Source organism: Anolis sagrei, chromosome 2, assembly GCF_037176765.1.
Source record: "Anolis sagrei isolate rAnoSag1 chromosome 2, rAnoSag1.mat, whole genome shotgun sequence".
Taxonomy (NCBI): Eukaryota; Metazoa; Chordata; class Lepidosauria; order Squamata; family Dactyloidae; genus Anolis; species Anolis sagrei.
Window position 1 is genome coordinate 63,442,392 of NC_090022.1, and position 22,517 is coordinate 63,464,908.

The 22,517-nt window shown below is 41.3% G+C and overlaps 1 protein-coding gene across 8 annotated transcripts in view; it reads left to right on the plus strand.

Moving 5' to 3' along the window:
• Positions 1–205: 205 nt before the first annotated feature.
• Positions 206–22,517, plus strand: part of IQSEC1 (IQ motif and Sec7 domain ArfGEF 1) — a 403,878-nt gene continuing 381,566 nt past the window's right edge. For 7 of the 8 annotated variants that reach the window (XM_060765981.2, XM_060765975.2, XM_060765979.2 and 4 more), the window contains exon 1: positions 206–1,156. In XM_060765981.2, coding sequence (XP_060621964.2) covers positions 210–1,156 — 947 coding nt within the window. In that variant the 5' untranslated portion in view covers positions 206–209. The remainder of the gene's footprint in view (positions 1,157–22,517) is intronic. The other variant, XM_060765982.2, reaches the window with a different exon arrangement.

The following is a 22,517-nucleotide window of genomic DNA, read 5'->3' on the forward strand; positions in this document are numbered from 1 at the left end:
TGTTCTCTCTCTCCTCCTCCACCACCACAACCACCACCTACCCAAGTCCTTTGCCCTCCCGCCCCTCCCTAGGCGAGCGTCCTGCAGCTGTCACCACCAGCAGCAGCGCCGCCGCCGCCCTCGGGCTCCGCGGTGTGGGCGCGCGCTGGAGAGATAGAGGGGGAGGGAGGGGTTAGGGCGCGCGCGCTTGAGTGTGAGCGAGCCTGTGTATGTTGTTTGAAGGCAGCAAGCGCTGGGACACGGAGTCGCGCGCCCGCCCGCCTATCCGCCCGGCGCTCCGCGGAAGGCAGGCGAGAGGCAAGAAGCAGAAGAGCGGCAGTAAGTGCGACCAGGAGCGAGGCCAGGTTGGCTCTTCTCCTCGTCAGTCCGGGCACCCAACCCCAGCTCCGCCCCGGAGTCTGCGAAGAGGAGGCACTTTCCCAAACTCCGCGGGACCTGCAGCGGGAGAGGAGGGGGCTCGGGAGAAGAAGAAGGGGCTTCCTTGGGTGGCCCTTCCCGCGCCTCCCCTCGCCTGTCCCACCAGCCTTCCTGAGTGGCCCAAAAGAAGGCCATGGCGTCCCCGCAGAGCCCGGGAGGCGTCGGCGTTCCCTAGCCGGGAAGGAGAAGCAGTGGACGTGCCTCTTCCTCCTCCTCCTCCGGACCCGTGCTTGGCGGGGGGCGACTGGTGGGGCGTCGCGTCCGGGCTGGCGCTGGGGTTGCTCTTCCCCGTCGTCGTCGTCGTCGTCCTCCGCGGCCGAGCTGAGCGCCCCCGCCTGGCCTCCCCCTGGCCCGGGCCGCCGTGGTGGGCGGGCGAGGCGGAGTGGGCCCCGGGTGCCCGCGAGGCTGGCCCGGCCATGGAGCCCCCGCCGGCGGAGAACCCGAGCAAGGCGGCGGAGTACCTCAAGGAGCTCAACAAGATCATCGAGACGCAGCAGGAGCTGCTGGAGAAGCAGAAGCTCCGCATCGACGAGCTCGAGCAGCAAGTGGCCAAGCTCTACCGCGAGAACGGGCGCCTCCAGGACGAGCACCAGCGGCACCTGGCCACCTGCGCGCTCCTCCTCCTCCAGCAGCAGCAGGAGCCACAACAACAGCCACAACAACCGCCACAAGGGACCTTACCCATGCTCCCGCCGCCGATGCCTCCGGGGGACAGCCAGGAACACGCCAAGGATGAAAAGTAAGTGGGAGTCTGGGACACGGGGATTCTGGACAGTCTCCTGCCTGGAAACACCTCACGGAGAGGGACTCTTGGGGTCCTTCGGTGGGACAAACTTCTGGGAAGGTTATGGGGTTAATCTAAGTTTGGGCCAACTTGGGCCCTTCAAGGGTTTTGGACTCCAAGTCCCACCATTCCTCACAGCCTCAGGCCCCTTCCTTTCCCCCCTCATTCGCTTAAGCGGCTGAGGCTGTGAGGAATGGTGGGACTTGGAGTCCAAAACACCTGGAGGACCCAAGTTGGCCCATGCATGGTCTTCCTTGACCTAGTAATTTGCATGTGGTTTCTGACTGGTCAGCCTCATTTTTAAGTGGCTGAAGGGGAAAAGGAAAGGGCCTGAGGCTGTTAGGAATGGTGTGAGTTGGAATCCAAAACTCCTGGAGAGCCCAAGTTGGCCCAGCATGGTCTGTCTTTACCTACTAATTTGCATGTGGTTTCTGATTGTCCAGCCTCAACATTCTAACATTTTTAAGTGGCTGAAGGGAAAAAGGAAGGGGCCTGAGGCTGTTAGGAATGGTGGGAGTTGGAATCCAAAACACCTGGAGAGCCCATACTTGGCTTAACCAAATTGAAGAATGAATGCAACTTGAGTCCACTTTAACAGCCTTAAGGCTAAGGGATCCTGCGAGTTTGGCGTCTGACGAGGGGCCCGCAAAGGGCCTTGTAAAACTACAATACCCACGATTCCATAGCAGTGAGCCATGGCAGTTAAAGTGGGTTCAAACTGCAGCCATCCTATTTTAAAGAACCGCCTCCGTCAGCGGCTCAGCTGCGGGACCAGAAGTGGCTCAGAGGCGAAGCCTTGGAGGAATTTATGTGCTCTCGGTTTTCTTAGGGTTAGTGGTCCCAGAGGCTTCCTTCAGCGCCCCTAAAATCACAGAGCCGAAGCCTTGGAGTAATTTATTTGCACACGATTTTCTTGGGGTTTGTGTTTGTGAACCCAGGAGCTTCCTTCGGAGTTCACCTGCAGAAGAATCCTCCTCCTCTCCAGGTGGTGGAGGAGGTGGATTTGGCTCGGGAGTCAACCGAAGGGCCTCGTTTGACGCTGCCTGATTATTCTGGGAAAGGGCTACTTGGGCTCCTCTTCGGAGGCAAAACGTGCGGCTCCTAATGAGCAGCTGCCACTGAAACTGAGGGAATGAGGGTCAGTAAACATTGGCAGGTGGCGGCTTGTTCCAAACAGCGACTCGTCGTTCACATCTAAACTTGTTGATCGTCAGGAACCTGTTTGCTCTCAATCTCTGTGTCTATTTACAGCGGGCTTTAAGCGTTAATTAATCGTGTACTGTTGATTACGTATGGGGAGCTGCTTAACTGCATTACTGCTTAAAGTAAGGCCGATCCTGGAGTCGTTAAAGAGCTACACTCACTGCCCTCTCTCTCTTGAACTGCTTAAAATAGAAGTTATTTAAGCAGGGAAGGCACAACGTGTTTCTCAGTCAAAGTTCAGAGTTTGCGAGGTTTAAGGTGCCTTGGCTCCTCATAGAATCATAGAGTTGGGAGAGACCTCGTGGGCCATCCAGACCAACCCCCTGCCAAGAAGCAGGAAAGTCGCATTCAAAGCACCCCGACAGATGGTCATCCAACCTCTGCTTAAAAGCCTCCACCACACTCTGGAGCAGAGAGTTCCACTGCTGAACAGCTTTCACAGTTAGGAAATCTTGACAGAGTAAGAGTTGTGGAGTCACTAGCTGGAAAGATGTCTTTCTCTCATCTAAAGCTACAGTGGTTAGTTTGGGCTGTTGGGTGTTTTCCAGGCTGTGTGGCCATGTTCCAGAAGCATTCTCTCCTGACGTTTCACCTGCATCTATGGCAGGCATCCTCAGAGGTTGTGAGGTCTGTTGGAAACTAGGAAAATAGGGTTTATATATCTGTGAATTAGTTTATTTGATTTCTTTTTAAAAGTTTGAAAGTTTTAAACATTACAATTAGATGACAAAAACTAAAGATACTATGAATAAAATATTTAATTCATGAATGGCATTACATCAAACCCACACGTCAAATTATTTTTCTTCATTGAAAAATACACATTCAATAAGGTATGAACATGTATACAGATACAGGTGGATTTGATTTAGTTCAATGTTTCTCAGCCTTCCTAATGCTGCGACCCCTTAATACAGTTCCTCATGTGGTGACCCCCAAACATTGTTTTCATTACAGTACTTCATAACTATAATTTTGCTACTGTTATGAATTGTAATGTAAATATCTGATATGCAGGATGTATTTTCAGTCACTGGACCAAATTTGGCACAAATACCCAATATGTAAAAATCTGAAAACTGGTGGGATTGGGGGAGGGGGAGGATTAGTTTTGTCATTTGGAAGTTCTAGTTGCTGGGATTTATGGTTTACCTACAATCAAAGAGCATTCTGACTCACCAACAATGGAATTGAACCAAAGTTGGCATACAGAACTTCCATGACCAACAGAAAATACTGGAAAGGTTTGGTGGGCATTGACCTTGAGTTTTGGAGTTGTAGTTCACTTGCATCCAGAGAGCACTGTGGACTCAAACAATGATAGATCTGGACCAAACTTGGCACAAATACTCAATATGCCCAAATGAGGAAACTGGTGAAGTTTGGGGGGAAATAGACCTTGACATTTGGGAGTTGTAGTTGCTGGGATTTATAGTTCACCTACAATCAAAGAACATTCTGAACCCCACAAATGAAAGAATTGGGCCAAACTTCTCCACAGAACCCCTATGCCCTGTAGGGACTCACAGGGGCGAGCCTCTCTCCAGCCTCATATGCTCTCCCTCATCCACTCATGTGCACCATGCTACCATGCACTGAGCATGCCTGCTCTCCCCTCCCCCACTTGGAGTCTTTGAAATATATCACCCCTTGGCTTAGAGGCTGGCTGAGAGACCCACCAGTCACAGCAGAGGAGGGCTTTTGGTGAGAAGATTCACAGTCTGTTTCCAAAAAGAAAGAGAAGAACAGGCAGGGAGATTTTCTGCCGAAGGGGTTCCTAAGACCATCAGTAATATATGTTTTCTGATTGTCTTTGGTGACCCTTCTGAAACCCCCTCACAACCCCTGCCCAGGGGTCCCGATCCCCAGGTTGAGAAACATTGATTTAGTTGTTTGTATGTATAAAGGTATAGGTTGCCTCAGGCCCTTGTGTGTCCAGTTAGCAGAGAAAGGTGTCAGGATTACTTGTAGTTCTGTTTGTGGACCTCTCACAAGAAGTTGTGCATGCCCTTCTTATTAATAATGTATCCAGTTTATATATGGTATCACAACAGCAACAACGGTTAATGTGTGTTTATAAGGGATGGCAAACCATTCTTTCTTTTCAGTGTAGTTCTTTTTATCTGCAATAGTATCTCCTTGAGTCTCTCCCCATCCCCTCCCCTTTAAACTGAGATGTAGGGGTTGAATGCTCCAAATATATCAATGGTGGAGGTCATCCTTTGGTGTTTGCATTTAAAGAGAAAGCTTTAAAACACTGTTTTCAAAGGGAGTTCATAAACTGATTATGCACAAAGTCGTTTTTTCAACCAGGAAACTTACCTCATTGTGGATTACAGAGAACCATGTTTTTAATATCATTTGTTACTCAATGTGACATCTCAGAATATTGCCTGTGTGTTTCTTTCCTCTGCACAGTGCAGAAACCTGTTGAAGTGACTGAATTTTCCATCTTGTGTTCATCCCATCAAAATGCTGCTTGTTCTCAATTTTGTGTGTCTGTTCAAGAAAATGTGGCCTCGAAGAGTGTTCACTCTAGGGTTTTTTATGAGTTAGAAACAGTCAATTGACTTGGAAAAAATCATATTGAGAATAAATCCTTTGAAATAAATGAGCTTGCAAAGGGGTGGTTTATAGGGCATATGTTGCTGTTCAGGAAGCAAATCTGCTTTCATAACAAGTGGTCTGTCTTCTGTATCTCATTTTTAAATGTCTTGTACACAAGAACTTGATAAATAAAATCAGAGAACTGGTTTTGTACCCGTGCTGAAGCAGCTTTCCTTCATTATCTTTCCAAGTGACATACTAGAAATTACATAAATGGTTTGTCATGTTTTGATAAGGTGCTTCTCTTGACTGTTTGATGGAGCAGTCTATCAGCTACAGCCTTGGCGACTCAGTCTTTTTAAGTCACTAAGTGGATTTGATGTTGGGATCAGAATTAATCTGGGATATTTATGGAATAGTTATAATCGCCCTGAGGTATAGTTTGAAGGGCTCATTGGGAAAGTTCAGATTTACAGGCGTTTGCAGTCCTGTCCAACACGTAGAATCTGTGCTGGGGGAGGGGGGGGGTTAGCTGGGGAGGGCTTTTTGTTGATGTGAGTGCATGACTCTGAAGATGCGAAGATTCAGGCCAAAAATGCCAGGTCTACTTCTGACTGCCAGCAAGCCATCTCTGTTGAGCCGTCATAAATGACTAGGAGCTGCTCTTTCCTATCTCTGCTTTAGGCAACATGCTGAAATTAATGTATCCATCTGCTTGTGTTTTGTACACAAACCTTTCTAGTGCCTATGAAGATGACAGGAGGCACCATAACAGCCCCCCCCCCTTTCAGTAATTTTACTAAGTGAAACATTGGCTGATTTTACCTGTACATTTGACTGTATACTTTATATTGAGATTTTCAAATTTTCCTCTTACCATTGCTTATATTTGAGTGAATGGGGATAACATTAACTTAGACCATGCAAAGCTCTCAACTTGATTTTGTTATTCTTTTATTGTTTATCTCTGTCCATTGCTCTGGTTACTCTAGGCCAGTGGTTCCCAACCTGGGGTCCCCAGATGTTTTTGGCCTACAACTCCCAGAAATCCCAGCCAGTTTACCAGCTGTTAAGATTTCTGGGAGTTGAAGGCCAAAACATCTGATGACCCCAGGTTGAGAACCACTGCTCTAGGCCCTTTCATACAGCCATATAATCCAGAATATCAAGTCTGAAAATCCCACAATATCTGCTTTGAACTGAGATATCTGAGTCCACACTGCCATATATTCCAGTTCAAAGCAGAAAATGTGGGATTTTATTCAGATGTGTGGAAGGGGCTTCTGTATTAGCGGCATTCCCCCCCCTCCAAAATTCTTAATATTAATGTTGGAATTTCTGTACATGCCATTGTTACTTGTTCATTTAAGCAGTTTTCCCCATGTTCTGGTAATGCATTCAAACAAACAAGCATGTCTACTGAAACACATGCAATATTTTGTATCTGTATTGTCCATATTTTGTTTGGACAAGCCTTTGAAAACGTCTAGCCCCAATGGTCCACAATTAATGACACAGCACTGCACTTTCATCCCATGCCCTAGTTTATGAGCAACAACTTGCACTATCCTATTTTATTTATTTATTTATTTACAATATTTCTATGCCGCCTTTCTTGACCCCGAAGGGGACTCAAAGTAGCTTACTCAAGGCGGCTTACAAGGCGGCTTTTCCCTTGTTCCTGTATACAGTTAACCATGTTTTACAACAGTTCTCACCATAGGTTATTGGGTGCTATTTTGAAGTTAAATTATTGTTTTATATGCTATTGGTTTTATCTTTTACTGTGCTGTGTGTTTATTTTATGTGTAGTTTGAGGCACATTGTGCCATGGTGTAAGCTGCCCAGAGTCCCTTTGGGGAGATGGGGCCAGGGTACAAAAATAAAGTAGTTATTACTAATAATAATCAGGGATGCAACATGAGCACATAAATCTTACCTTATTGTTATACAGACTTTCTACCAAAGCATTTAAGCAACAATAATACCACAACAATTAAAATATAGGGTCCAAAAGAAATTGAAGTGGGGAGAAGAGAATAAACAAATTTGGGTGCCAAGTCTTCTCTACAGTTATATGTAATGATGACATAATCATTTTATTTATTCATTTACTGTATTTATACGCCACCCTTAACAACCCTGTAAGGGACTCAAGGCAGTTTACATATATAGGCAACAATTAGATGCATAGCACTGGCTCTCTCTGATTTATCCAGCAAGAGAGATGTCTACCACACTATCAAAAACTATGCAAGACTTCCTGGCCATTCCTGCCATCTAACATTCAGCATGAAAACAGACCACAAAGGTGTTCCCAAACAATGTGCCTGATATTTGAAGGGGAACGCAATCCCGTTATTGAACGGAGCTAAGCTATCTGACTGACCAACATCTTTCAGTCTTATTTACTCACATCCAAACTATTTCTGCATCTAAACAGTAAAACACAGCAAGCATTTTGTCCTAACAATATAGGGTGCTTTGATACTTGTCCTTGTACTAAGCATTTAGTTCCAATTCCATTGGCCTTTCTCCTGCAATCATTTCTTCTGCAATCATAATCATGAACTGCTGAAGACAGTTCTGTGGGGGAATAATCCAAATGGGAGTTGGTCCCAGCAGGAACTGAAGCAAGTAACTACTATGGAAAGGACATTTCTCGAAGTAGCAGCCCAGTTGTAGAACAGCCTCGACAAAAGGTTTGCCTGGTTCGGCCCCCATCAGAGTGTTATGTTAAGTATTTTAAATAAATCATGTGGTCTGGGCCTCTCACTTTTAACATTAGTGCTTTTAGTATTGGAGGTGCATTTAATTATGTTCTGCTAACATATTTAATGTTCTTGATTTTGTCCTATATTTTCTATCTCTGGTCATTTTTATGTGTGTTCTTAATTCTAAACCAAGGAAGAGATCCTTCTATTCTATTCTTGAGAGCTATAATGGGATAGACCTTTGGCTATACTTGGGCCAGAGCAGGAATTGAGTGAGAGGCCTGTTCAACTTTCTCCTGGCATGCAATTTTCATGCCAGCTAAAATCGTCTCTCCTAATCCCCACTGAGGTATAAAGAACTATCTGATTAGAAAGAGATGGATAAGAATGCTTGCAGCACCATAATTTAATCCCTCTGGTGCTGTTCTTGTTCTTATTTGTTTGCATCTGCTTTTTTTTGTTAACACTGAAATGCTGGTTTAAAGATGTTTTTTAAGGGGAGACAGTATTCCTTTGCTACAGCCATGGCAATTTCAGGTTAGTTTATTGGCAAGGAGTCAAGTAGGTTTGCAAGGAAACTAAAAGTACAGTTTGAAGGAAGCAGGCAAGGAGTAGGAAAGCCAACATGAGACAAAAACATACAATAAATTTGTACAACTTCCCTCTTGACCTGTACTTGATAAATGATTGAATAGGATATTTCTAGCTTGTCTTTGGTCACTTGACTAGGAAGCATCTTCTTCCCTCCTCAATTTCTTTCTGAGCGAGCTGTAAGCATCAAGCATCCTTTCCCCCCTTTCACAAGGTATAAGGGTAATAAACTAACATGTGAATAAGGTAAAACAGACCTGAAGCTTTCTCTGGTATTAATAGTCATTTTGTATAATACGGATGTGGTATAAATGAAACCAATCTGAATTTCAGCAAAGGCCTGTCTGAGGTTTATACATTAGCACATAGTTAATGTAAGGACTGTTTGACATGGCCTTTCTTAATAAAGTATTTTGGGTAAGCTAAAACATGTAACCACATACTTTCGCAGTCCACGTTGCTGTAAGTAAAAAAGTTTGCATGGTTTTTATAGCTCTGGAGAAACATAGAAATATAAGCTTGTCACTTAAAACTTTTTGTTAGGAAAATGTTTGTATATCTTGAATCTCCATTGTAGGATCACAGAAAAGCTTAAGAAAAATGTGAGGTATTGAAGAATCCATTTATTTTTAAAATGTATTACTACATATTGGTAAAATGGTACTGTTTAATATGGTGCTTTCCAACCAAAAACAGTAATAGTCTCTCTTTACCAGAGATTTAGGCTGCTTTCATATAGGACTTAAACCTGCTCCAAAGTGGGTTTAAGTCCCCACACCTCCCCCAATTTTCCAAGAAAAATTGCTTGGAAATGTAAAGCTATAGGTAGGGCTTCCAGTGTTGCATCTTCAGGAACTTTTGAAGACAAAGGAGCAAGACGTTACCTGCCACTTTCTTGCCTCTTCCCCCACAGTAATCAGAGGGAGAAATGGAATTTTCTGGCAATGATATATAGTCATGAGCTGCTCCTACTAACCAAAAGTGTTTGAGGTCTTCATAAAATCCTTGATTTGATAAAGATTAAAATTGTTACCAGTGGGCTTAGATCAATACAGCCACACACACTTTTATTATTATTATTATTATTATTATTATTATTATTATATTTACATCTCACTTTTTATCTCTTAAGTCTTAAAGTGGTATTTTTGGAGTGCTCATGGAAATGATGCTGCTGTGATTGTCCAGGTGCAGGCCAGTATTTTGAAATTGACTCTTTACCATTGGGCCCTATTTTTCCTAAAGGATCCTAAACCAATTTAGGAGATGAAATAATAGAATTCCAGATAACTGTTTATTTTTGCTTGAGAATGATGATAGCTACATTTCATAGTTTCCCTGCTAAATATCAATCGATTGGTTTGCCAAGTATCTTCTGGCTTCTTTCTTTACTTGGCAGGAGGTCTTTGGTATGCTTGGAAATACTTGCTCAATTTCAGTGACAGAATTGAATTGAATGCTTTTGAAAAGCTGATGACACATCGCTGATTATGTTTATTGAAATGGAATCAGTTGTCTGTTTGGTGAAAATGAGAACAGTATGGTGGCAACCTAGACCGCCTGGTGATATGGGGCTTTATATCCAACAGGCTCTTGCAGTTGCAGATTTTCCATGCCATAATAAACAAGTTGGTCTCTAGGGAAAGTTTCACACATTTCTTTGAGTTACATTGGTGTTGCTGGTAAGCAAGGCTTGATAAAATCTGAATTGCTTTGTGTGAATGAGCTGTCAAAGATATCGATACAATCATGCTGTTCAGTGTTACAACAGATGTGACTTGTAGAAAGTATTTGTTCACTTGTTGATCTGTAAACAAGAAAATATGTACATTTACTAGTGGATGAAATGAATTATTGACTTTATGTTGAAGCAAATGTGTTGTTGTAGTGTACCTTCAAGTCATTTCTAATGTATGGCAATCCTAGGATGAAGCTATCACAAGGTTTTCTTACCAAGATTTTTCTTCTCCTGGAGCTAAGAGAGTGTGGCTCTCCCAAAATCACACAGTGGATTCCTGTGATTGAGTGGGGATTCAAATCCTGGTCTCCAGAATCATAGTCCAACCTCAAACTACTATGCAACACTGTCTCTCTGTAAATTAATTACCTCTCTGAAACTTGATTCTGGTGTCATATTATCTCTTGGTGTTTTCCCTTTTAAGGCTTTGAGGTTGAGTGTGTTTTTGCTATTATCACAAATCACACAGTGTTCAGTATACACCTTTTAATTTATGAACTTATCACTTTTGTTTACATTACCCCTAAATTAGGAGAGTTATCTTTTGGCTTTCTGTTCTTAGTTTAAAAGAACCAAAAATCCATTTTCTAACTAAAACCTTTAAACCATCCATGGTATTTGGTGTAGATGAAGAACTGGAATACTGAATATTTTTGTCAGTGGTGATTTACTAGTACAATTGCTAATCCCAGCTAGGGTAAAATCAATTGAATCAGTGAATTTTCAGATTTTCAATTGCCAGATTTTCTTTGATTCGTTGTGTATCTTCTGGTTGATACAAGCCATGGAATTTAAGAGTCAAATTATTACATGAAAAATAAAGATTATGTGAAAGCTGAAGTTCATTTCCATTTCATACAGATTCATACACCAAGATCCTAAAAACTGGTCACACCGCACAAAATTGCACAAGCAGAGCTATATACTGGATTGCAGCACTATAGAAACAATAACCAATCTGTGAAGTCATTTTTTTTCTGGAGCAGACACTCCTAATCACTGCTAAGGACCAAACTTACTGAACCTCCAAGGCAGCCTCCTAGCCTTGTTTACATCAGCATTATAGGGCTTGAACAACCCTAAATAGGATGCCCCCTTTACATAGCCTCTGAGGAAAAACCAGCTGCTTGTGTAGCAGTATTAATACTTATGTAAAGTGGCAACAAGATTCTGGTTATAGACTATAGGTATTACATATTTCAAAAGCATCATTGTTATTGCAGAATTTGTATTTGTTTTGAATGAAGCAATGGGAAGGAAGCAGATGATATGTAATAGTGCACACATTGTGAGATACATTGGGAAAGTTGTCTCAAAACTGGCTTCAGATAAAAAAAAAGGCAATTCATGTCCTAGAAATTGTTCTTCATTTATCTATACTTCGAGAGTACACAATATTATTTTTCAGGAACTTCCACCCAGATTTTGAGACTGTATTTGAGTTAATTCTCTAGGAGCTCTTACCAAATATGCAACAGAGAATAGCTGTCCAGGACATGAAGTTCTCCTTCCAAAAAAGGCATACATTGGTTGCCCAGTTTAGTGTCAGATGAATACATTTTTATTTTCCCATATCTGCAAATCTCTTCTAAGATTTTAAGCATTTATTCTCTCATATTTTTCCTGTTATTTCTTAGATTTATTGGAATTTTTAGTCCTTCTGCCTCTTTCCCCTCTTCTCTGTGGGTTTTCTGTTGCACTGTAACTGTGTTCATGGTTGTATCAGAGTATGTGTATTTTTTCAGCAGTATAAGTATCATCATACAATTTGTCAAGTCAACAATTTTCCAATGTCTTACTTATACCACCAATCAGGCCCGTAGCCAGGATTTTGTTTCGGGGGGGGGGGGGCTGAATTTTTTTTCAGGGGGGTTTTGGGGGGGCTGAGTTTCGGGGGGGGGGCTGAGTCTGAGTGAAAGAGGGTCTAGCCTAGCAAACCTTTTGTATCATTACCCCAATACCCCCATGCATATGGGATATATTGAGTATGGTGATCAGATCATGATATGAATAAACATAACAGTTTAAATAATGCCCCAATAAGGCCTTTTCGCGAACCACCATGAAAATTTCGGGGGGGGGGGGGCTGAAGCCCCCCGAGCCCCCCCCCCCCCCCCCCCGGCTACATGCCTGCCACCAATACACCGATTAAAACTAATTCCCCTGCCCACTTCTCATCTAACAAGCATACTCATAAAATAAAAAAAGTTAGAATTGTCTTCCCGCCTTAAAGTCATAGGATGATTTTTTTAAAACATCCTGCTAGTTTATCTTAAACAACCGATCCATTCTGCCTTTGTGTAGATGGTATTGATGTTTATTATACGTTGCTCCAGGTGTTGTCTTTATTTAACTATATAAATATAGTTAAATAAAGAAATACTTCAGCCTTGATTAAAACAACCAGGTCCCCTAACAATTGAACTTAACTCTCATTTCATCTAAACAGGAAAAAGAAACCTTCCAGAATTCCATAAAATTGATCTGATGCCACTGGAGCTGGGCAGTCCATGTGATATTTTGTGAAACTTACTTCCTAGGACAGTCATGCCTTTAAATCAATGGTATATGGGCTAAATTTAGTCATTTCTACTCTATTCCCATCACCGTCCAAGATTGCCATTAAATATACAACTTAAAAGGTGAGAATCATGTATTCACAAAGCACAGATCTACAAATACCTCAAAACAGTATTTTGGCTCAACATACCCATAATAATGTTTTCCCCTGAAAACGATCAGTGTCCTTTTGATCACTTCCAATTCTGTCAGAAGGGACAGATTCCACCTTCGGGGTGCTGGTTACCCATCTCTGTTTTAAGCTGTAAGTGGTTTTCTGAATATTAACTTTCTCTTTAACTCAGCTTATCAGTATATTACTTTCCTTATGAATAAAACATGATGGCAATTCCATCGTGGAAAGCCTTTCTACTCTTTGGGCAATCTCAGAATCCCCATGGGCAAATAGTATGCCAAACTATTTACTTAGAGTCCTGCTTCACTTAGTTCAAATGTAGTAAGTAAATAATTACAAAATTAACCTTAGAATAAACAAAGGGAGGTGTTGATTGTGCACCCTTTATTAGGAGTAATGATCTAGTATAGAGCAATAACAATAGATGCTCCTTGCAAGAAAGAGCTGAAGCATCATTCCCTAGAACTAGGAAAGCAAGATAACAGCTTTTAGGGGTCAGCCTCTATTTTCTGTTACAATGTACAGCTAAAAGCTGGCAAATAGAGGTTACTTTGTATATAAAAAGAAGCTTTCTAAGAAGCTTAGTCCTACTTCCAAGATTTTCCAGCAATCGCAGGGGAAGAGATCTGAATTGTGCACTGTGATATTTAAATTACAAACCTAAGCATGGCTGATGATTTCCTTGATTTTCTGTGAAGTAAAGGAAGACCATGAAACAGCAGACTGGTTCAAGATTGGGAAAGGCGTATGGCAGGGTTGTATCCTCTCACCTAACCTATTCAACTTGTATGCAGAATACATCATGCGATGTGTGGGGCTTGATAAATGCAAGGCTGGGGTTAAAAATGCTGGAAGAAACATCAACAACCTTAGATATGCAGATGATAAAACTTTGATGGCCGAAAGTGAAGAGGAGCTGAGGAGCCTTCTAATCAAGGTGACGAAAGAAAGTGCAAAAGCTGGGTTGCAGTTAAACATAAAAAAAATCCCCAAGATTATGGCAACCAGACTGATTGATAACTGGCAAATAGAGAGAGAAAACGTGGAGGCTGTGACAGACTTTGTATTTCTAGGTGCAAAGATTACTGGAGACACAGACCAGGAAATCCCTGGAAATCAGAAGACGCTCACTTCTTGGGAGGAGAGCAATGTCCAAGCTCGATAAAATAGTGAAGAGTAGAGACATCACACTGGTAACAAAGATCCACATAGTAAAAGCAATGGTATTCCCCGTAGTCACCTACGGATGTGAGAGCTGGTCCATAGGGAAGGCTGAGTGAAGGAAGATAGATGCTTTTGAACTGTGGTGCTGGAAGAAAGTCCTGGGAGTGCCTTGGACAGTGAGAAGATTTAACCAGTCCATACTTCAGGAAATAAAGCTTGACTGCTCATTGGAGGGAAAGATAGTAGAGGCGAAGATGAAGTACTTTGGCCACATCATGAGAAGAAAGGAAAGCTTAGAGAAGACAATGATGCTGGGGGGAAAGGAAGGAAAAAGGAAGAGGGTCCGACCAAAGGCAAGATGGATGGATGGCATCCTTGAAGTGACTGGCTTGACTCTGAAGGACCTGGGGAGGTGACGGCCTACAGGACGCTCTGGCGTGGGATGATCCATGAGGTCACAAAGAGTCGGAAGTGACTGAACAAATAAATAACAAAGGGAAGACCAAATATACCTTTTCCCCTCAAATGCAACTTGCAACTTTCCTACTTTGCCCATTCCTGCTCTAAAGCTGGAAAAGATTTTACTGGATCCCATTTTGGCTAATGTAAACAGTCTTGTGGGGGTGGGTAGAATAAAACACACATTGGTTCTACCATTAAGGTTTAAACCAAGACAATTTTCCTACATTCACTTCACTTTGTGCCTCCCCTTTATCCAGCTATCACTTTTGAATAAAAAGAAAAGTCATGGTCATGATTGAAGCAATTAACATATTCATAATGCATACAAATGCAAGCATAATTTTGGCAATGAATTCACTAAGAGCAATAGCATATAGCAGGAGGACACTTACCATGTTGGTATAATTTAAATCAATTGAGGCTTACAAATCAGTACCTTAAAAATAATTTAACAGCATTCTTAGCTAAAGAATGCCTTCGGGCTAATGAAATTAGTTTATGGTTCACATCCCACCATTAGCACTAAGTACTTGCCTTACTGACAGTCTGAGAGACCACATTGTATGAATAGGGAGATGGCAAAACAGACTCGGGAACTGGATGTTCCTAGTGCATTCTTGGAGTTTTGTGTGTGTGTGTGTTTTTAAAAAATAAGTGTTAATATTACAGCTGCCATTCTGCCTCATGCTTTTTCTGCTAAGGGGTTAGACAGATGCCCCTTCAAGTACTGTGTGTGCAGGGACATGCTTATGTTCCTTGGAATCTTTGTTACCCTTGACAATGTCAGTACATCAAACCAGAATCATCATAAAATGATCCACACTACAAATGCAGTCAAAACTAAAAAAAACTAAAGATAACCCTGCCTAATATCACCAATTTTGTTGAAATATTCTGGGTGTAATTCAGTAAAAAAAGGAGCTTAACAAAGTTTATCTAACCTAGAAAATGCATTTACAGGTGGAGATACACACACACACACACACACAAGCTTTGGATACCATAAGGAAGGGTTAACACCCCTGAGGTGTTTGCTTTGCTGTCTGTTATCCCTCACTTTCTATCCTTGTGATAATTGGATTTTGAAAAATGTGGCTTGTTATGGAAACAAGGATTGGTGAGAAAGCTTAAGTGAAGACACATTTTCCTCTTGATAATGCTTTCAGGAGTGAATTTTCCTTCTGAGGGGAGAATTTCTCTCACTTCCATTCTTAACTAAGAGTCAGATGTTTGTAACTCAGGGTCTGCCTGTATACCTTTTAAACAGTGTGTCTTGCCCTAGGAAATTTCCTCCAGGAAAACAAGTTGACACTTTGAAGGTTCTCCCCTATAACACCAAGGAATTGATGTTTACTTTATAGCAGCCTGTAGCCTAGGGTATAGTTAAAAATTCAATTGGATTTTTAATTTTGATTAAAGTTTACCAGCACATGAGCTTTGCAGTAGTGACTTGACAGCCTTAACAAATCATATCAGTGTATGAACTTGTGGCTAAGAGCTTCCATTTTCAACAAATTCTGTTCTGACAGTACAGAATAGGAAGAAATTATTTTTAAATAAAGTTGGACTCTTGATTCACCACCATGATCTACTAATCTCCTAGTGTTGCTGAGAAAAATAATTTCCCATCACTTTCCAAAAAAGAACTTCCTATTATATTAAATAGTTGGGTTTTTATTTTATCATGAGCCAAGAGTGTGAGGCTGTATCAAAGAAGGCAAATGCTATTTTGTTGTTGTTCATTCGTTCAGTCGTCTCCGACTCTTTGTGACCTCATGGACCAGCCTATGCCAGAGCTCCCTGTCGGCCGTTACCACCCCCAGCTCCCTCAAGGTCAGTCCTGTCGCTTCAAGGATGCCATCCATCCATCTTGCCCTTGGTCGGCCCCTCTTCCTTTTGCCTTCCACTTTTCCCAGCATAATTGTCTTCTCTAGGCTTTCCTGTCTCCTCATGATGTGGCCAAAGTACTTCAACTTTGTCTCTAGTATCTTTCCCTCCAGTGAGCAGTCGGGCTTTATTTCCTGGAGGATGGACTGGTTGGATCTTCTCGCAGTCCACGGCACTCTCAGCACTTTCCTCCAACACCACAGCTCAAAAGCATCGATCTTCCTTCGCTCAGCCTTCCCTAAGGTCCAGCTCTCACATCCGTAGGTTACTACAGGGAATACCATGGCTTTGACTAGGCGGATCTTTGTTGCCAGTCTGATGTCTCTACTCTTCACTATTTTATCGAGACTGGACATTGCTCTCCTCCCAAGAAGTAAGCGTCTTCTGATTTCCTGGCTACAGTCTGCATCTGCAGTAATCTTTGCACCTAGAAATACAAAGTCTGTCACGGCCTCCACGGTTTCTCCCTCTATTTTCCAGTTGTCAATCATTCTTGTTGCCATAATCTTGGGTTTTTTGACGTTTAGCTGCAACCCGGCTTTTGCGCTTTCTTCTTTCACCTTGATTAGAAGGCTCCTCAGCTCCTCCTCGCTTTCGGCCATCAGAGTGGTGTCATCTGCATATCTGAGGTTGTTAATGTTTCTTCCAGCAATTTTCACCCCAGCTTTGCATTCATCCATCCCCACACATCGCATGATGTGTTCTGCATAAACGTTAAAAAGGTTGGGTGAGAACCTATAGTAAAAGCTATTTTAACCTAGCTTAATAGTTTCCAAGTGAAGCATAGTTTCCAAGTAAAGGGAACAAATATCTCACTATGCTCTGCATTGTTCAGGACTTATCTGGAGTATTACAGTTACTTCTTGGCTTTTTATTTTAAGCAGAGAAGTTGGAGGAGGTTCAGGCAACAATGGTAAGAGGCATGAGAATGAAACATATGAGGAAAGGCTGAAGGAGCTGGCTATATTCAACTTGGAGAAGAAAAGACTGGCGGGTTACAAGATTGTACTCCATAAATATTTCAAGGACTGTTACAGAGAGGCAATAACAGACCTGTTCTGACCTGCCCTAGAGAACAGGACCAGAATAATAGACTGAAGTTGCAAGAGAGTAGATTTTAGTTGAACATTAGAAGGACTGGTAGCCTAGAGAGGTGATTGGGGTCTCCTTTACTGAATATCATAAAAAACAGACTGGACTGGACATATTGGGTATGCTTTAGCTGGAGATCCTACATTAACAAGAAATTTGACTCAATGGCCCTTTTCTAACATGAGGTCTATGTCTCCTTTTCTCCTTAAATCTCCTTTTGAAATCAAATGGAAGCATATGTATTTATTAGGGTTGGTTGATCCAAGTCGTAAGTTTCTTAACTCATAATGAAATAGTAAATAAATTACCTTTTGAAGTGATATCGACGCGTTTTGGCACCCCGGAAGTGTTTTTGCCATATCGAAGCCACGTGCGCCATCTTCCTTATGACTTCCGCCAGTGAATCGTAAATGCTGGGGGTGTGGCCTTCAGGAACAGCTGTTCTTACCCATGCCCACCTCCTTCCTCTTTGCATTGGCGGCTTTGCGAGGTGGGCTTTGTGAGGTGGGCGTGGCTACCTCCCTGGCGACAAGCGGTGATGCGGAAGAGTTGGGCGTAGCCACGCCCACCTCGCAAAGCCCACCTTGCAAAGCCGCCGATGCAAAGAGGAAGGAGTTGGGGGTGGGTAAGAACAGCTGTTTCTGAAGGCCACACCCCCAGCGACCTCCAAGGAGAGCTGTGCTTGGCCACACCCACCTCTCCCTTCTGCATGGAAGCTTGCCAGGGAAGGGAAGGGAAGCTGAGAGATTTTAGAAGTGTTAGTTTTAAAATCTCTCTGCTTACCTTCCCTGGCAAGCTGTCATGCAGAAGGAAGAGGTGGGCGTGGCCAAGCATAGCCCTCCTTGGAGGTTGCTGGTGACAAGGCCTCCAAGGAGAGCTGTGCTTGGCCACGCCCACCTCTCCCTTCTGCATGGAAGCTCACAGCAAGGGAAGTAAGGGAAACTGAGATTTTAATGATTCTGGAGGGAGGGAGGGGCACCTTCCATTAACGAAACAAAGGAAGAGATTTGTATTTCCTGGTATTTCCCATCTTTTTTTTCAAGAAAATTTCAGAAATAATTTCAAAATCGAACCGCCAGCACCCCCTATATACAAAACGAGTTTAGAACCATATTTTTCTTGAGCAACCAAGCTTAGTATTTATCCTTGCCAGTCATATCATCTCTGTGTGAAATATACACATAGATGTGTTCTTTATAATTAGTTAAATAAACTTAATTACTTAACCTCTCCTGGCTCAAACCCTTGCTGCATACCTGACAGAAACATAATTCAATCATATTTTGATTGCTGGCCGAATGGACCTCTTTTCCTCTTGCAGCAGGTACCAAGTAAAGTAGGCAATAGTTATGCCAAAGGTGCAAAACCTATGACTAAGTAGCAGTCATGAACACAAAAGAGGTATGGATGAGTAGAACTAGGTATTTCTTCTGTATTAATGACCATTACTTAATAATAATTTTGACTGGGCCAGAGTTTGAGTTGAAGTAGTTCACACATTGAAGTTTTCTTCCACTATTGTTCTTTATTATATTTTCTAATATTTTCTAAAATATTCTATATTTTGATCTGTTGAATATTGCATGTATTTCTCCATATGTATCCATCTGGAAAAAAAAGGATCCCTTTAATTAAAATAGAGTATGTGTACAAAATAACATGTTTTAGTATTGACTGAAATGAGAGTTAACAGTTGATTGACGGGATGGATGTGGGTCTGTAGAAGGTTTGTTTGACCTATATAAATAAAAAAATTAATTAGTTTTCAAAAATCTTTGAAGAAAATACTTGGAAAATATTGTGAGACTTGTTAGTGAAATATGCCTTCTTTATCATCAATTATAACAAAGGAATAAACAATTGTAATATGTGTGATATTGTTAGTGTGTTATAAAAAGGAAAACTATTTCTAAAAAGAGTGTGGTCATACTAATTTAACAGAATAATCATTACTAAAAGGTACAGAAAATCATAATTTTGTGTTTACCATACTTTTAATTATCTTAGTTTGAATATATGGTTGTGTTTCAGTGCTGAGTAATCCACAACTTAAGCTGTTTTAACTGAAGGGCATTTTGAAAAGTGTGTATATTTTAGTTTATCCATTTTAATTTCTTGTGTTATGGTATTATACTACTGTGGTCTTCAAATACAGAAAAAGTAGGCTTACAAGTTGATGTGAGATATAACATTGGCTGGTTGATGTACTGTGAGCTTTCAAGACATTAAAAAAAGTACAATTGATTTGTAGTCATGGTTCCCTGCTGCTCGTGATTCCAATGTTTAGACACTTCTCATTTGCTTTTCTAATGCCAATTTGCACATTAGCTTTTGATGTTGGTTGTTGCCAGTATGCTTTTAACTCAGTGAGCCATTCTACATCTCAACCAAGAGAAAAAAGCAGAATACATTATACACACACACACACACACCCCACCTTTCTCCCTCTTAAGGCGACTCACAATTATATGACACAACACATTACATTTAAAAATGACAAATGCAAACATGAAAACCAATGTATTAACAATTAAATATTGTATCATGCCATTGCTCCAATTGCTCACAAATTATGAGAATCACACCTCAGATGGTATGGTCATACTTTCCGAGGTGAAGATGAGTCCATTCACAATATTACTCTTGATTTATAAGTACCTGGCTAGAGGCCAAAGGGACAACCAAAGCTACTCTCTCTGGGCATGCTCCACAACAATCTGAAGACTGCTGGCATACACCCTGATCAAATGCACAACTGGGTGAAATGATGCCAACAAAACAGTAAAGTGGACCCTGCCATCAAGCGGGACAAATGCTGAAGAAAAATAAAAAAAATATTGTATCATGGATATAAGTTAATACATTGTAAAGATACAATGAAAATACTTCTACAATTACAATTGCATTTAAAACTAAATATCCTACCAAACTTCCCCCATAACCTCTCTGGAAGCATGCCTCTCATCCTCCCCCAAATGACTGATGGAACAAAAAGATCTTGACTTGCCAATGGAAGGTGTAATGAATCCCTTACCTTGGCAGGCTAGCTTAGGCCTAAGAGAGTGGGCCTGGCGAAGCCACAGGATTGATTTTAGAGAAGGGAGACAGGGAGACAACATCTTAGGTTAGGTTTGCCTTAAGGGGGCGTGTTCTAGTCTTGGAGGGAAAAGAAGGCTAGGATTGGTTAGAACGATGGGGAGAGAGCCTAAGTTGTCTGAAGGAAAAAAGTGACTTTTAAACTGAGGCTTGAGTTCCTAGATTGCCAGTTGGGAGTTGGAGCTTGGAAAGGGTAGAGCGAAGACGTTGGGTGTTAGTGAGAGAAGTTTGGGGTTTTGAAGAAGAACTTTGGGTTTAGTATTCAGGGTAGCTATAGAGAAGTATAGCTAGAATACTGTGTGGAGAACCCTGTTAGTGGTCTGTTCTTTTCTTAAGGAAAGCTAGTTCAGGTTTTGGCTAGATTCCTAAGGGGGATTTTTGTGGGAGTTACTTTCAGAGATTAATTTCCTGAAGTAATTTTCTGTGTTGAAATTTTAAGACTTGAAACCCAGAAGTTTTTAAGATCTCTTCTCAAACATAACTACAAGTTTTGTATGCCATATTTTTACTGAAAACATCAAGCTTTTGTACCTGAAATATTCACTCCTGTTCAATAAACGTTCTTGTTATTTTTACCAACTTATGCCAGTGTTATTCAAGTCATCTTTCAGCAACCTCTAAGAAATTTATAGTGACACAGTGTGGGTCACAAAATAACCTCTCAATAATACCTCAGCCTGTTTATTAGTAATATGGTGGCAGCGGAAATCTTTTAAAAATCATTTTTATGTCTCTCAGTTCCAGTGGTTTCCTGTTCCTAGCTTTTAAATATTCAGTTGGTTCAACAACTATTCTCCCTCTATATTTTTGGTGAGCTAGGCTGTTATGGTGGTGTCATTGTTATAATTTGGTATGCTGCTGTGTGATTGTTATAATTTGGTGAGCAGTGGTGTGATAGTTATAGAAGGCAATTAGGCATGGGGTTATGGCTGGCATGTACACTTCCATTGTAATATTTGTAGCATGTGGACAACTTGCATTTCCCATTGCATGGGCTTTCAAATTCTAATGGACGTGATCTCAATGACATACACAATACAAAGATGCCTAATTCTTGATATAGATAACTGTTGGAGAGCAGACCTGCAATAACTAACCATAGCAGAGAGGTAATAAATGTGTTGGATTCTACATCTACAAATTATTGGTTGTAAATTTTGTGAGGAAAGAAAGATACAATATACCAGAGGCTTGATATCTTGGTTTTAATAGCTGAATATAATTGAAATTCCTGTCCAGATTTGCAGATCTCCAAGAGCCATTTGGGATGAAGTCTCATAGCAAAAGCAAGCTCAGACATGTTTTTGAAAACTGTAATAAGATTAACAAAACATATCTGGCTATATTTAGAGAATACATTCTTTTTAATAGCAGATATTGAAACAGTGCAGAAAGTAAGATATTTGTGAAACTAGTTTTTAAATTGATGTTGTCTAGGGAGGTAAATTATTAAATGTTAAATATGATAAATTATTAAATTCTTGTGGCAAGCCCATATCGCAGAAATGTGATCTCAATACATACTATCAGAGTTAAAATGCTTTATTTATTTAATGGCCAAATGGAAGTAATTATATTCAGTACAAAGGTGATGGGGGAGATCGCAGAAGGAAGAAAATATTTCCAAAAAGATTGTGCCATGTATAGTGAGTAATAGAGTGGAATGCTTGCCTTTCCAAATGTTTTGTATAGGCTAAGGTAACGTGTCCATCTTTTAGCCAATAGCTTGTTCAGGACTGAAATCTGTCTACGAATAACTAACGCATTACATGTGTGTCAGCAAAATGTAAATAGTAGGTTTTTTTGATCCAGAAAAAAACTCGTTTCGGATGTAGTGGTGGTTCAACTCTAAAGTCAATTCCGATTTTCACAGAAAAAAATGTTCTTTTTGAAACTTTTTGAAACTTCTGAGACTTCTGAATCCTTCCTTAATGGTTTGAAAATGTTTTTTCCTGTTTCATTGGGTGGTCTTTACTTAGAAAGTAGTTGTTTTACTCCAGAAAGGGGTGGGGAGCAAAGGGAGGAAAGTCATCCACTCAGTTTTAAAACGCTTCCCAGGCTCATGGGGAGAGGAGAGGGAGGAAAGTCATCAACTCAGTTTTAAAATCCTTCCCAGGCTTACGGGGA